The 13,776-nt window shown below is 37.1% G+C and overlaps 1 protein-coding gene across 2 annotated transcripts in view; it reads left to right on the top strand.

Moving 5' to 3' along the window:
- The window catches only part of LOC129740187 (putative aminopeptidase W07G4.4), a 51,732-nt gene that overhangs the window by 12,122 nt on the left and 25,834 nt on the right, over positions 1 to 13,776 (top strand). The window contains exons 1-2 of one of the 2 annotated variants that reach the window (XM_055731805.1): positions 1,369 to 1,580; positions 1,664 to 1,707. In XM_055731805.1, the coding sequence (XP_055587780.1) occupies positions 1,697 to 1,707 (11 nt within the window). In that variant the 5' untranslated portion in view covers positions 1,369 to 1,580; positions 1,664 to 1,696. Of the gene's footprint in view, positions 1 to 1,368; positions 1,581 to 1,663; positions 1,708 to 13,776 lie in introns of those variants that run through there. The other variant, XM_055731804.1, reaches the window with a different exon arrangement.

Genomic DNA, 13,776 nt, shown 5'->3' with positions numbered 1-13,776 from the left:
ATGGCCCATGCCATTATTTCTCAAATATACACTAACCTACGGCTTCGAATGATGTTTTTCTTCATTTTTATTGTAGCAAACAAGCTTTTTCATCATTCAATAGATGAAAAGTTCAAAAAGTCTACTTTAGTTCTCAGAAACTGAGGAATTTATGGAATCAGCGTGAAACTTGTAATTTTTCATAAGTAACATATTAGGTTTTATGGTAAAACAGCCTGCGCAATCTGATCAAACTACAGCTTATCGTTTTATCACTCATGTGCACTTTGGAAGACTATAAATAATTTGTTGTATTTTATTAACTTCCTACAAATTTTTGTCGAAAACCATTCATATGAAAATTGGGGCAGAATGCCCACAAGATCACGTGTTTTACGCTCAAATTTTGAATGCTGTTAACTTTTGAGAAACCCCGAATATCAAAACAAAATGCCATTCTTTTTATTTGCTGACTCCCAAATTACGATAACAATGCATAATTATAACATATTTTGTCCTTGTTCGAGTTAAAACGGTGCACCAATATTCGACTCGAAAAAAAAAAATCGGCCGCCATGTTTTCCGCGATATCACTATATCAGGCCAAAAAATTGAATTTCGTTGCCTACTTGAAGGCGTTTTATCTTTAAGGATATAGAAAAGTTTATTTTGGAAAGTGAAATTTTCGATGAATTTTGCAATGCTAAATGATTTTTAGCCAAAAAATGGTAGTTTACAAAAATACGATGAACATGTAATTAAACATTTGGTGTTACAATAATTACATTCCGTATAATCATTGTTCTATTTCTTACCACCCTTCCTGTTTGGTGCGTTCTGTCCACTAGTTTTGGCGTTCTACCCCGCGGTTTGTTTTCTGGCTGTTTTAGTTTTTTACAAAAATATAGTCAAAATCGTGTTTTTATCATATTTTTCCTTTTCGATAATACGTAAATTTCATCCTTGAATCGTCGTCAACTTTCAATTTGGTTCTTAAATGATTGGTATCGTTGTAAATAGCAATTATGCTTAGCTGGTGCGTCTTGTACAGTTTTACCCTAAATGCGTCAACGTGCCCTCCAAAAACGGGTGCAGCTGATTACAGAGAATACTCCTTGTAACGTGATATGTGTACTGCAGAGACCAACATTTCGGCAACATAGTTCGCCTATGAACTGGTTATAAAGAAGAAGAAACAAACATTAAAATTCTTGAACAAAAGAGTAAAACTTCTTATTTCATTTCCTATCTTAGGAGACGCATACTAGAAAATGCATAACTTTACTAGCTTCGCAGACGTCTTATGATTCAGACATGTGAATACCGCGGAGTCTTTTGTTTGCGGGCAAAATATGTTTTAATCTCTCTAGCACCAGAAGCTCCCCGCTTATCGATCAATTCGTATCGGACTGGCGAACGGTTTGGTGGCATTGTGTTGTTTTGCTAGCATTCGCTGGCGAGTAGTTGAAAAAGGGGAGGGAGCTTTATTTCTGAATTATTGTTGTCTTATCTGACGAAGTGGGGCTTTCATTGGCACTGAATAATCTTCTCCGTAAACCAATTGGTGTTGGTTTTACGATAACGAGTGTACCTAAGTGACGGTGCGTTGTGATGAATATTTTGAATTAATCTCTGTGCTTCGGAGCCAACCCTAACTGACAGTTGTTTCGTTTTCTACTTGCAGTTGTGAAGTACAAAGTGCGAGCTACCGAAAGTGATGAGTGAACGGTAAGTTCCCTAACTGATTGTTAAACTTTATTTAAAAAAAGGGTATTGATGAGCGGTTTTTGTTATGAAGTATATATAATTCGAACAGATCATAAAGTCCAAATTGGCATACTGGAATTATATTTTCCTGAACTGTACTATCCACGAAATTTTCAACCCTTTCAAGTAGTGAACTCACTGCTCTCTTTCGAATTCTTGGTCATCTACTGAATTTCTTATCAATGAAACACCTAGATTGTTTGTTGCATGCTGGCGTGCGCATTTTAAAGAAGATCGCAACAAAGTAATGATGTCATACAAACTCTACAGTCTTAACATCTGCTTAACTCACAATGAATGTCAACATAACTCAATTCAAAAAAATTTCAGTAGAAAAGCGTTTGGGGTTAGCGGAAGCTTGTACATATAATCAGATATACTTTAATAGATAGACACCACTTAACCAGAAAACGGGAGACACGAATAGTTCTATCTGGCGACAGAAGTGGAAGTATTAACTGTTATTTTTTCGGAGCTTTGTCAGAGGGGCTAGGTGTGTTCTGGTTATTAATGATTTATTCTTATTTTATGCTTTTTTTTCTTTTGTAAAGTTTTTCATTGAAACGGCTCAAACATTTAGGCCAAACTTGTTTTGTATTTTTTCAATTTGTATGCTCAGCTTAACACTTGTTTAGAAGAAAAAGGGGGATAGAAAGGGATATATGAAAATAAAAAGGATCAATAGCTTTTGGGAAAAGATATATTTAGAACCACAGCTCCAAGTCCATCACAGCTAACACATCCCTTACTGGAACGTCGGGTAGTTTTTCCTTGGGACCGAAGGGTATCTATGAAGTTCAAACTGGCGGAAAGGTGGTCTTCACACGACCAAACAATATGCTCGATGTCATGGTAACCTCGCATGAATTGCTGCCAGCAATATTTATACGATAGAGTACCGCATTTAAGGTATAATGATTGGACATGAGATGGGAAAATATACGAATAAAAGGCCGACTCAGGTCCAATCTATTAAATCAGGGTTTAAGGCTTATCTGATTAAATGTTTGTTATGTTGTATTTATGATTTTAAGCCTTTCGGTTTTATTCATCCCGTACATACAGTTTCATACATACTAAAGTCCTGATTTTCAAAAGACCGTCGTGGCGTAAGTCTGGTAACCTAGGCGTTCTGGGTTCGATTCCCGGTATCGGCAAGAAAACTTTTGGGTTCGAATCCCATAAGTTGCCGACAGGAAAGATGTTTTTTTTACTTGAAGTTGTCCCTGATATGGGGGCCGCTAGGGCCAGCGTTGGCCCAACTTGCGTTGGTAAGATGTTTTTAATTGTATTAATAACTAAATGCATTAAATATTTCAGAGGGAATGCATCTGGGGATAATCTGAAGAGACTATTGCCAGCGGAGTGGATAGCCAAACCATTGTAGGTCTCTGAAGGTTGGATGCCTTCCCTCGACGAACCATCGGCCAGGGCTTCCACGGCACACAGGATTAGGCTGAACCTTGCTACCAATGGGGGAACCATACATACATACATACATACATACATACATACATACATACATACATATATGTTTATGCAATCTAGGGGTGTCCTGAAAAATTCCGTTGTTTTTCTTCGCGATGTTCTGATTTTTGACAAAAACGCCTGTTGGACATTCGCAAAAAGTGCTGAAGTATTATTTTTTATTTAATATAACTGGCATCCCCGACTAAGTCGTGTCCAGAATACACGCTAACAGAAGTTACAGAAATTTCTCGAATTAATGCTTCCCTTTTGTCCGCTAGAGGATGCTGATGCTCTCGCCTTTTCATTGTATGGAGAAATCGACTGTGATCAATATTGGTTAAATATATTTGATATAATTCTTGTTTTTTCATCATTGGGATTGCTTCTGCGATTGTCTCAAATTCGTTACCTAGGTCGATGACATAGTGAACGCCAAAAATAGCGAACGCGATCGGGAGCGAACTGAGGTGGAGCTGTTAAAACCTTTTCTCATTTACTAACCATTGATATCGCTTTGAGCTGACATACTGAACGCGGCGAAGTAGATGCAAATATCTCACAGCGATTGAGTTCGCTTTTCCAGCCAGAGGTCAAGAGATCGAGTCACGGTCTCGGTATAGTGTTAAGTAAATTAAATCTCTTCAAAGAAACATGAAGTTTCATCTCGATCCTATATGTGTGTGTTGGTTTTTTTAACTGACTGCTTCGCAGATTTTCGCTCTCACTATGTCATCGGCCAACCGTAAATCTGTTCCATTAGCAAAGGCTTTCTTGTTGAGACTGTTATACCGGTTTCAGAAAAGCCTTTGGCCGCTTCGACATACATTTTTTAATCCTTGATTAAAAAAATATCTCCCATCCAAATCTACCTTCCTGGTTCAAATCATATTCCGATGTCGAATCACAAATCGTTCGGTTCAAAAATGAATTATCCAAACTCGTAGCTGTAACCTCTGGTGTGTCTCAGGGGTCTCATAGAAGACCTCTTCTTTTCATACTGTTCGTAAATGACGTTTCCTTTATTCCTAAATGGATTGAAAAGAACATCAAATACGCTATATTAATATTAATATTAATCTAGTTCTGAATATCAAAACAACCGAGGTTGTTAAAGCGTTTCAAAATGAAATCAATGTTTTCTTTGAATGGTGCATAAATCTACTTCAATTGTGCATAAATCAACTGTTGTCATTATGTTCGTTTATTAACTCAGAAGTTTTGCCCGAGTTTTGAACCTCAAGCAGGCGGTTGCACCCAATGAGGTACAAAGAAAGGTGACGAACAAACACGCACACTATTTCAGAACTCGTTGTTAAAGAGGTAAAACGTGTGGAACAAAGTTTACAAAAAATCACACTAATACACACAAATACACTGACATCGTCTGTACTCGCCGAGCTGATTCGATAGGTACCTATAAAGGTATATCTAAGACCCATAATTAATGATCTCCCAAATCGACCGATAACTATACCTTTCTGAAAGAAAGGCAAAAAGGTAAACAACGCCTACGTCACTTGCCAGGATGTTTATGTGTCCTAGGCGAGAATCGTAAACAGCAGTTGCCAATGATTTGTCAGTGTTGGGATGGGTATAAGGGGATGTGTAGTGTAGTGTGTATATATGTATCGTCCTGGGTGACGATTTTGTTTGTTAATAAATAAGGAAATTAATTAGTACAAGAATGTACGTAAATTAGTACGTGTATGTACATTATACCGCTGAAAGATTGTATGGAAACTGAAAATTAATAATTTTTTACACCTCCCATAACTTTTTAGGTTGCTTTTACTGTCAAAAATAGCAGTTAAAATAATAAAATTTTTGAAAGCGATACTCTCAGTCCTGAATAAGCGGATAGAGCTTTAATTTTGTACAGAGTTTGTATGGAAAAACAACATATTTCGTTCAAAAAGCATCAAATATGTACCGAAAGTTAAAAAAAATATAACCCTAATTATGAAATACCCAAAACTTCTCAGGTGCCATTACTTTCTTTAAAACTTTGCTATGATAAAGCTTAGTTCTTTTAGAAATGGGACACTTTCATTTGCTAATAGCTCGTTAACTAGTTATTGGATATTAAAAATTTGAACAGCATTTTGTTGCCTGTAAAAAGTACTATTCGACCTATTTTTTTCAAAATTTAAAATTTACGCGTTTTTGAGATATGTACGATGCTTGAGAAAAAGAAAAAAAAATTTTTGCACAGATTCCTTTAAAATTCGTCATTATCAAATTGATAGCTGAAAAAAACCGTTGATTATTCAAAGAATTACTGAGTTTATGTGGTGGATAAGTATGCAAACACTGTCAATAATGTCCACAAAGTTCAAATCAAGCATTGGAGTGAAGCAGATGATCGGCAACAACGGTTAAGGATCATCAAGGAATGCAAGTCTCATACCAGCATTTTTAATTTTCAATAAACGAAAAGCTAAGGGTAGATCGCTGAAATGTCCAAAACAATTTTCTCCGATAAGCTGAAAGTGTTGCCTAGTGATGACTCATTGAAATCCAACCTCAAACAGCCATTTTTTGATAGTTCCAAAGCTCTTAAGCTGTAAAACCGGTACCGAAAAAAAACGTTCAAAAATGTGATAAAAAATAACCAAATTTGTTCATTTCGAAACAACTGTATCCACTAAAATGCTTCCAGTTTCCAGTTTCCAGAGAAGTATTGGACCAAAAAGTATCAGAAATTGAAGAAGGAAGGTGAAGCCACCTAAAATATAGATTTTACAAAGTATAAGTTGGAGAAACTGATCAATACCATGACAGAAAAAAGTGTGCGCCGGCCAATGGGAGACACCAAGAATAAAGTAGAAATTTCTTTTACAAAAAACGGTAAATATTTTTTTTCAAATTTTTTCATGAAATATCATAACATTGCCTACTTTTCCTTCATAGAAAGTATTTCGTTCAAACGAATGGTTTTTGAGATACAGGCATTTGTAACTGTCCCATTTCTAAAAGAACTAAGCTTTATAATCGGTTCAGTAATTTCTGTGTCATTGATAATCACATAAAAAAATGTCTCTTATTTTGATTGGTTTTTTTTGAAGTTATTGCAACCCTGAAAGAGTCAGTGTCGAATACATTAAACGTTTATCAGCTCATGAGATAAACGTTTAATGTATTCGACAAAGTTTTATGATTTTTTTTAAAAATATTGTAATAAAGTAGGCCTCTATCTTTTCACAGCTAAGTCGGTTACGATCTGAAGGGTGTTAGTGCCCAAATGAAAACGCGCTTCAAAGTTGCCAAGGTGCTCGACTTTTCATATATTTTTCGAATTTGAGCAATTTTATCTTTCAATGGGTTTTTAAAATATATAAAAAAGCGAGTTTTTCACCAGATGTAAAATGAGATATGACAATTCGAGTGGGATTGGTGATTTTTACACACCCTTTGATCCTGAAGGCCTCAGAATTTTTTGTCAGTGTCTCTGGAATTTTTAACCACCCTAAAACTGTTTCAGTCAAAATAACTGCTTTCAGTTGTCGAAATTGCAGTGTTCGGCATCGGTAACTGAAACGTTAACAGCGCTTCTTGGTTCGCTAACTCGTTCAAAGTTAAGGCTGCCTCACAATACCGCGTCGGACGTCGCGTCGCGTCAGCTGTCAACGCTGTCGTTGAGTACTAAAACGCTGACGCGATGCACTGGAATTTATTTGCAGCACAATACAGCGTCCACTGACTAGGCTTTCCATTTTTGAGACAAAACTCGGGGTGCCTTACATTACAAAACACAGAAAAATGACGATAATTTTATTTGAGTATATTTGTGTCAAACTTTGACAAAAAAAGCATAAAAAAGGAATATTCAAACCCTGCTGACGCGCTGGATTTTTGATTTATTTCAAAACAAAAACGTCGACGCTGGAGAACGCTGCTGTTTAGAACAAGTTTAGCGTTTTAGTACAATGCTGTCACTGACGCGACGCACCATTGTGGTGGCTCAAACGGAAAACGGTATCCCCAAAATGAAATGTCAACGCGACGCGACGTCCGACGGGCTATTGTGTGGGCGCCTTTAGCGATGGCTAATTAAAATCGTGCAATGTTTCGTATATCTCTAATAAAGCGCTTATCGTTAACCCCAAAAGAAAATTTAAAAAAATGTTAAACAATATACAACTTTTGCATACATTATTATTATATTGATTGATAGAGTGGTAATGTAAAACAAAAATAACAGGGACAATTTTTGGATTACTTTTGTAATATTTCTGTCCAAGCTTCGTCAGTATACGACTAGATTTAATGTGGTGGAAAGGCAGAACCAAAACATTTGAACAGGCTTATAAAGTTACCATCAGCACTAAAGCTTTGATTTTTTTTAGCTTTATACCAGCATTCAAGTGCTAAATTACACTATATCAGCACATCAAGTGCAGTTTTGCATTATAACAGCCCTTCGAGTGCTATGCTCCATCATATTAGAACTATAAGACTCTTAAAATGCCACTTCGTATCTAATTAGACAAAAAAGTTTTAGGAGTTGAATGGGGGGGGGGGGGGACATGACTTTTGGCATTGAAAAACATTAAATTCAATTGACATCACTGCTTGGTGCTTAGCGAGGAATTGCAAGACTACTTTTTATGCAATACTTTGCGGGGCACCGGCAGTGATGTCAATTGAATTTATTGTTTTTCAATGTCAAAAGACGTACCCCTATTAAACAGATAATAGCCTTTTTGTCTGATTAGATACGAAGTTAGGCTCTTCAACAAAGTTGTTGAGCGGAAAATTTTCTTTAGAAATTTTATAAATTGGCACAAAATACAATTTGCAGGCTTGGTTCCACAGAAGAAACAATTTTTTTTTTCAGAACAAAATATACAATTTTCGCATACAAACCTCAAAGTTCAAATTTTTGCTCATTTAAACGTTACTTGAAAATTCCGCAAAAAATCATGGATTAGTTTTGAACTAAAATGAAGCTTTTTAGAACCCAGGGTTTGAGAAATCCAAAAATAACACGAAATTGACTTAGTGCACTAATACAGTGCTTTTATAGGGTTATACTCTGACTAAAGCAGCAGTTTATTTCGCCAAACCTGGCTCAAAGAGCTAATAAAATGCCCAGAATCAAGTTCAATAGCTGACATTAGAGCAGAATTGGTGGTAGTTTTTAGTGCTTATGGTTACTTGGGAATTTTATGTTTATCATAACAATGTTCTCGACCAATCTCATTAAGCCTCTGTATTGGGATATAGGGAGGAAGCATCCGTCGGGATGAAAATCTCGGAAAAAGTGACATGATTGTGTGCCATAAAACAAGTTTTCTTACCGATCTCCTATCGATTCGTAAAAAATCAGATCAAATTTGAATTAGGTAACTAAAATTTCAAACTAAATTTTGTCCACTTATATATTTTTTTTGTGAAAATTTCAGTGTGCTATTGAAAGAAAAAAGGATTTAGTGAAATGTCTTTAGAAAAATGTGAGCAATCCCATCGTCCAGACTCTGATGACGATGACTCGATTGTTTTACAACAAACTTATCAGAGAATAACCAGTAGTGTCGTTCAGAATGGTTACGCAGATGGTGTGGCAGATGGTCGTGATATGCACTACCAAAAGGATTTCGATCGAGGGTATCAGGCTGGATTGGAAATGGCTTTCCGGCTAGGTCAACATCAAGGATACGCTTTGGGGCTCGGTCACAGACATTCGGAAACGGTAGAACAACACACCACTCCGATCGAACAGTTGAAGAACGATCTTATTTTAAAACCGGAAATATGTCGTGCACATTGTCAGATGTGTCTGGATAGGTCTTTGGAATCCAAACAGATGGAGGAAATATGTTCAGTTCAAGCAAATCACAACCGAATAATATGTGAAAAACTTCTCGAAAGATACCGATTGTTTGAATAGAACTTTGTTTTAAATGATATTACTTGTTTAAGTATCATATATATTTGGACGGAAAAGTCTTGTATAATAATTTACTGCTCCGCTGAATAAACGTCTGAAGTGAAGTGTTTTTGTTTCCTTTTTTCGAACAGTTCTAATTACCCGTTGACGTTTATATTTTCTCCGTCTTATAGTGGTCCATTTTTCCTTAAAAACGAAATGAGGATCCACTCGTGCCGCTTGCAATAATCTCTTTGGGTTATCCCCAGATGCATTCCTTCTAAAATCATTTGTATCTGGAAATGCAAAGTATAGCTGCATTCAAACCGAGTAGTTCCTTCCACATTCCACAGCATAAAACGAAAAGAGGATCGAATTGCATATAAACTCCGTTCAATTTCTATAACCAAAAATGTTTTTTTTTCTATAGTAGTATTGTTGCACAGGGAAAAGAACTGTATTGTCTAATGGTTGTTGTGGACTTTGTCTATCTCGGCTCACTTGTGACCGCAGACAATGACACCAGCCGTGAGATCCGGAGGCGAATTATCAGCGTCGCGTCGCGCCTACTATGGACTCCTCAAGCAACTGCGGTCGAGAAGACTTAGCCCTCGCACGAAGTGTAACCTGTATATGACGCTCATTAGACCGGTTGTTCTCTACGGGCACGAGACATGGATATTGCTCGAGGAGGACCTGCGTACACTCGGAGTATTCGAGCGACGAGTGTTAAGAACCATCTTTGGCGGCGTACATGAGAACGGAGTGTGGAGGCGAAGGATGAACCAGGAGCTCGCGCGACTCTACGGCGAACCCAGTATCCAGAAGGTGGTGAAAGCTGGCCGGATACGCTGGGCGGGACATGTTGCGAGAATGCCGGACGACTGTCCTGCAAAACAGGTGTTCGCTACGAATCCTGTAGGAACAAGACGAGCTGGGGCGCAACGAGCGAGGTGGTTAGACCAAGTGGAGCGTGATCTGGCGAACGTGGGGTGCCCGAGGAATTGGAGAACGGTTGCCATGGACCGAGTGAATTTTAGGAATTATGTTCGTCAAGTTATGTCGTGAGACGGTATACTATGTAAATAAAAATAAAAAAAAATAGTGGTTGTTGTGTGGGAGGCGCCCAATGTAATAAACGGAGAGCGAATATAAATAACATCCCTCCGCACGGCCGCTCATTAACCTTCCCATGCCGTTCGGGTCAATATGACCCGAAGCGCACATTTAAAATCTCTTTATCATCATTCCAATATACTGAAGAACTTGGAATTTTGACAGACCAAGTATGTTCTATGAAAATATTGATCAAATTAACGTCAAAAAATTGAAATTTGAGTTTTGAAAATCAGTTCATTGGAAAATGAAATACAGCTAAGCAAAGCAAAAATTGGATATCGTTTTTTTAAAGTTAGATTTTTTTCTACCGGAAGATCTGAGATAGCGGTCAAAACTTTCATTGGACCCCAACATATCTATACACTGTCGGATAGATGGATTCTTGACGATTTCAAACATCAATGAAACACTTAAATACAGAAAAGCTGTTAAAAGTTATGAGCATTTTAAAAATAAAATTGATTTTTCGGACTTTTTACTTTCTGAACCAGTTTCTGATAACTTGGTAATACATATCGACTTTATTTTAAAATTTTGAGTAATAAGAACAAATTACCTACACAATGAATATAATATCATCAAAATCGGTTAACATTTACAGCCAGGAGAACGAAATCAAACTACAACTCAAATTTCCCCGAAACGGATATTTTGCGAACGGCATGGGAAGGTTAATGCTGTTTATCCTCATCACTCATCGTCGTTGATATGCATCGCTGATACAACGGGTCTTGCCCGTACCTACCTGTCGAGCAAGTGACTGAACCTTCAACTGTGCGCTTAAAATCCCTTGAGAAAAAAAAAATGAACCTTCAACTTGACATTATGTGGTTAACACATTTGGCGATCCTTCTAGGAGCCAATTTTTGGCCAAACTGAGGTATTAAAAATAATTGAAATATTAAGAGTAAATTTTAAGAATTATATTTAATGAATTGATCTCTTGAAATGTGAATTTATAAATTCACATCTATATATATAAAAATGAATGTTTGTCTGTCTGTCTGTTCCCTATAGACTCGGAAACTACTGAACCGATCATCGTCAAAATTGGCATCTGAGGGTTTTTGAGGCCAGGGATGGTTTCTGTAATAGTCAAAACTCCATCCGACTTAAGGGAGGGGGGGCTTCCATACAAAATTTGTAGTTTTTCGGTACAAATTGAAGTCATGACATCCATTTTCTCGAGATTTTTTCTTCCTTTGGGCGGTTTGTTTTTCGTCTCCAAGGTCGAGGCGTCGAGCCAACGTCGCAAAAGGATAGTAACCAAGGCATAGCATACTGATCAGTGGGAATATTTTGGCGCGTTTTTCTCAACCAAGAATATTTTCAATGCGAGAGGTGGCGTTATGAAGCCTTGATGTGATTTTTTTCTACTTTATTCCCAGCTCATTTGTACAGCACATGGTTATAAAGACGCCTAGATGAGACCCAGATTGACATTTCGTCGATCGAATAAAACATATACCTACATTTTTTTGCCAAAATCTGAAATTGAAAAAGTCATGGCATCCATTTTTAGATATTTTCTTTTATTTGAAGGGTTTGTTTTTCGTCTCTATGGTCAAGCAAACGTCGTCGCAAGTGGATAGTAACTAAAGCATACTGTTCATTGATCGCTGGAAAAATTTAACAATCAGGCGCCTGTTTCTCAACCAAGTACCTATGTTTCTTATGCACGTGGGGCGATATGCAACCTAGATGTGTTTTTTTCTTGCTTGATTGCACGTGGTAATAAATGACGCCTAGATGTGACACGGATTGGTATTTTATTTTATCAATCGAATCATAACCAATTGAAAGATTCGCAAAAATACTTCCATATTTAGTTCGTGTTAATGTAGGTAGCATTCAACTTTTCATTCAAGGAACATTAGAACATGTTCAAACGTTCAACTTTTTCTGTTAAAAAAAAAAAATTAAAAATTATATTTTCTTCTAGAAATTGTTACTTCGGCCTAAATGCACAACAATTCAAGTACGTACTTAACATGAAAAGTGTTTTTGTGTTACATGGCTGCATAAAAGAGACTTTTGATCCGCTTCGTTTTTGAAAAGCGAGACTTTAGAACTGATATTTAACTGGACGCAAAAATTTTATAAGAAATTTTCAACTTACACGGTGGGGCAAGGGCAAACGTCGAACTTTTAAGAAATTCATCTTCAAAATGATTCAATATGTTGGGAAGACCAGAAGGAGTATTCTTAAATGTCTTTGTAAATAACCTTTGTCTTTCCCTTTGAACGGCATTCGTTAAAAGTGGAGTAAAAACATAAATTTATACTGCAGGAATACTGCAGATATATCAGTGAAACTTGATAGACCAAAAACAGGAATAGGTATTAAATCCATTTTAAAGCCATTACTCTGACGCATCTGTAAATAAGCTTTGCATTGACACTTTCCCAAATATACGGGACAAATGTAAACTTAATAGATTGTTTTTGCCAGCATTTTTATATATTTGACTTTCTGCATTTGATATTTTTTTGAATATTTATATTTTTTGCCGTAGTAAATTTATTAAAAAAAAATAGAAATTTGCACTGTTTTTGATACAAAACTAATTTAAAATATTTACCATGATAAGTGCTGTTTTGGAAAACCTCAAGCTATAATGTCTCAAGTCCACGAGTTTGGAATATGGCAAAACATTTTTTTAAATTAATTTTGGCGCGAAAAAGATAGATTTTCAAACTGCTTTCTAGGCGAGGATGGTGAAAAAAGCTGTTTGAAAATGGTTATTAAAAATCCTTTTCATCGTTTATTTTCAAATTTCTATAGCTAATATTTTTGACTCCAAAAAATACCCCAAATGCTCTCTAAAATCAAAATTTGAATAATTTTTTACAAATTACACTTATTTTCGGTAGGTGTAGCAAAGCACAACGGGTCAGCTAGTTCATTATAATTTGAAAGTGACAAACGAAGAGTGCGTGTTGAACTGTAACCGTACGTAGTATAAAATTGTTTTAAGGACGTGCATGATGCACATGCGATTTTGAATGCTGCGCTGATGCGAGTCAAAGTGCTGCGCTTGTTGCGAGCTTGAATGCTGCGCCTGTTTTGAGCCAAAGTGCTGCGCTTGAAGCGAGCTCGAATGTTGCGCCTGATGCGAGCTGAAATGCTGCGCCTGATGCGAGCTTGAATGCTGCGCCTGTTGGGAGCTCAAAATGCTGCGCTTGATGCGAGCTGGAATGCTGCGCCTGATGCGAACTGGACTGCTGCGCTGAAGTGCTGCGCTTGATGTAATCTTGAATGCTGCGCCCGCTGCGAGTCGAAGTGCTGAGCTTGAATGCTGCGTCCGATGCGAGCATGTTTACTGCGCATGCGAAGTGCCGGATGTGAGCTTTGCTGCCATCGATGTGAGCTAATGTGCTGGTTGCAGCTGCGACTATCTAAGCTGCGCCTACTGCGAATTTCGAATGTTACGCCTGTGAACAGACTATGCTGAATCTATTGAAAGCTTGCGTAAACTAAACGTGTGCTCTTCTCAAAGCGTACTTGAAACAGTGACGCAAACGTACACCCTCACCCAAAGTTTTTCATAGAGAGTATACAAAGTTTTTTT

The sequence above is a fragment of the Uranotaenia lowii genome, chromosome 1 (assembly GCF_029784155.1).
Source record: "Uranotaenia lowii strain MFRU-FL chromosome 1, ASM2978415v1, whole genome shotgun sequence".
Lineage (NCBI taxonomy): Eukaryota > Metazoa > Arthropoda > Insecta > Diptera > Culicidae > Uranotaenia > Uranotaenia lowii.
Note: the sequence above shows the minus strand (reverse complement) of the source record. Positions and strands in the feature narration are given on the sequence as shown.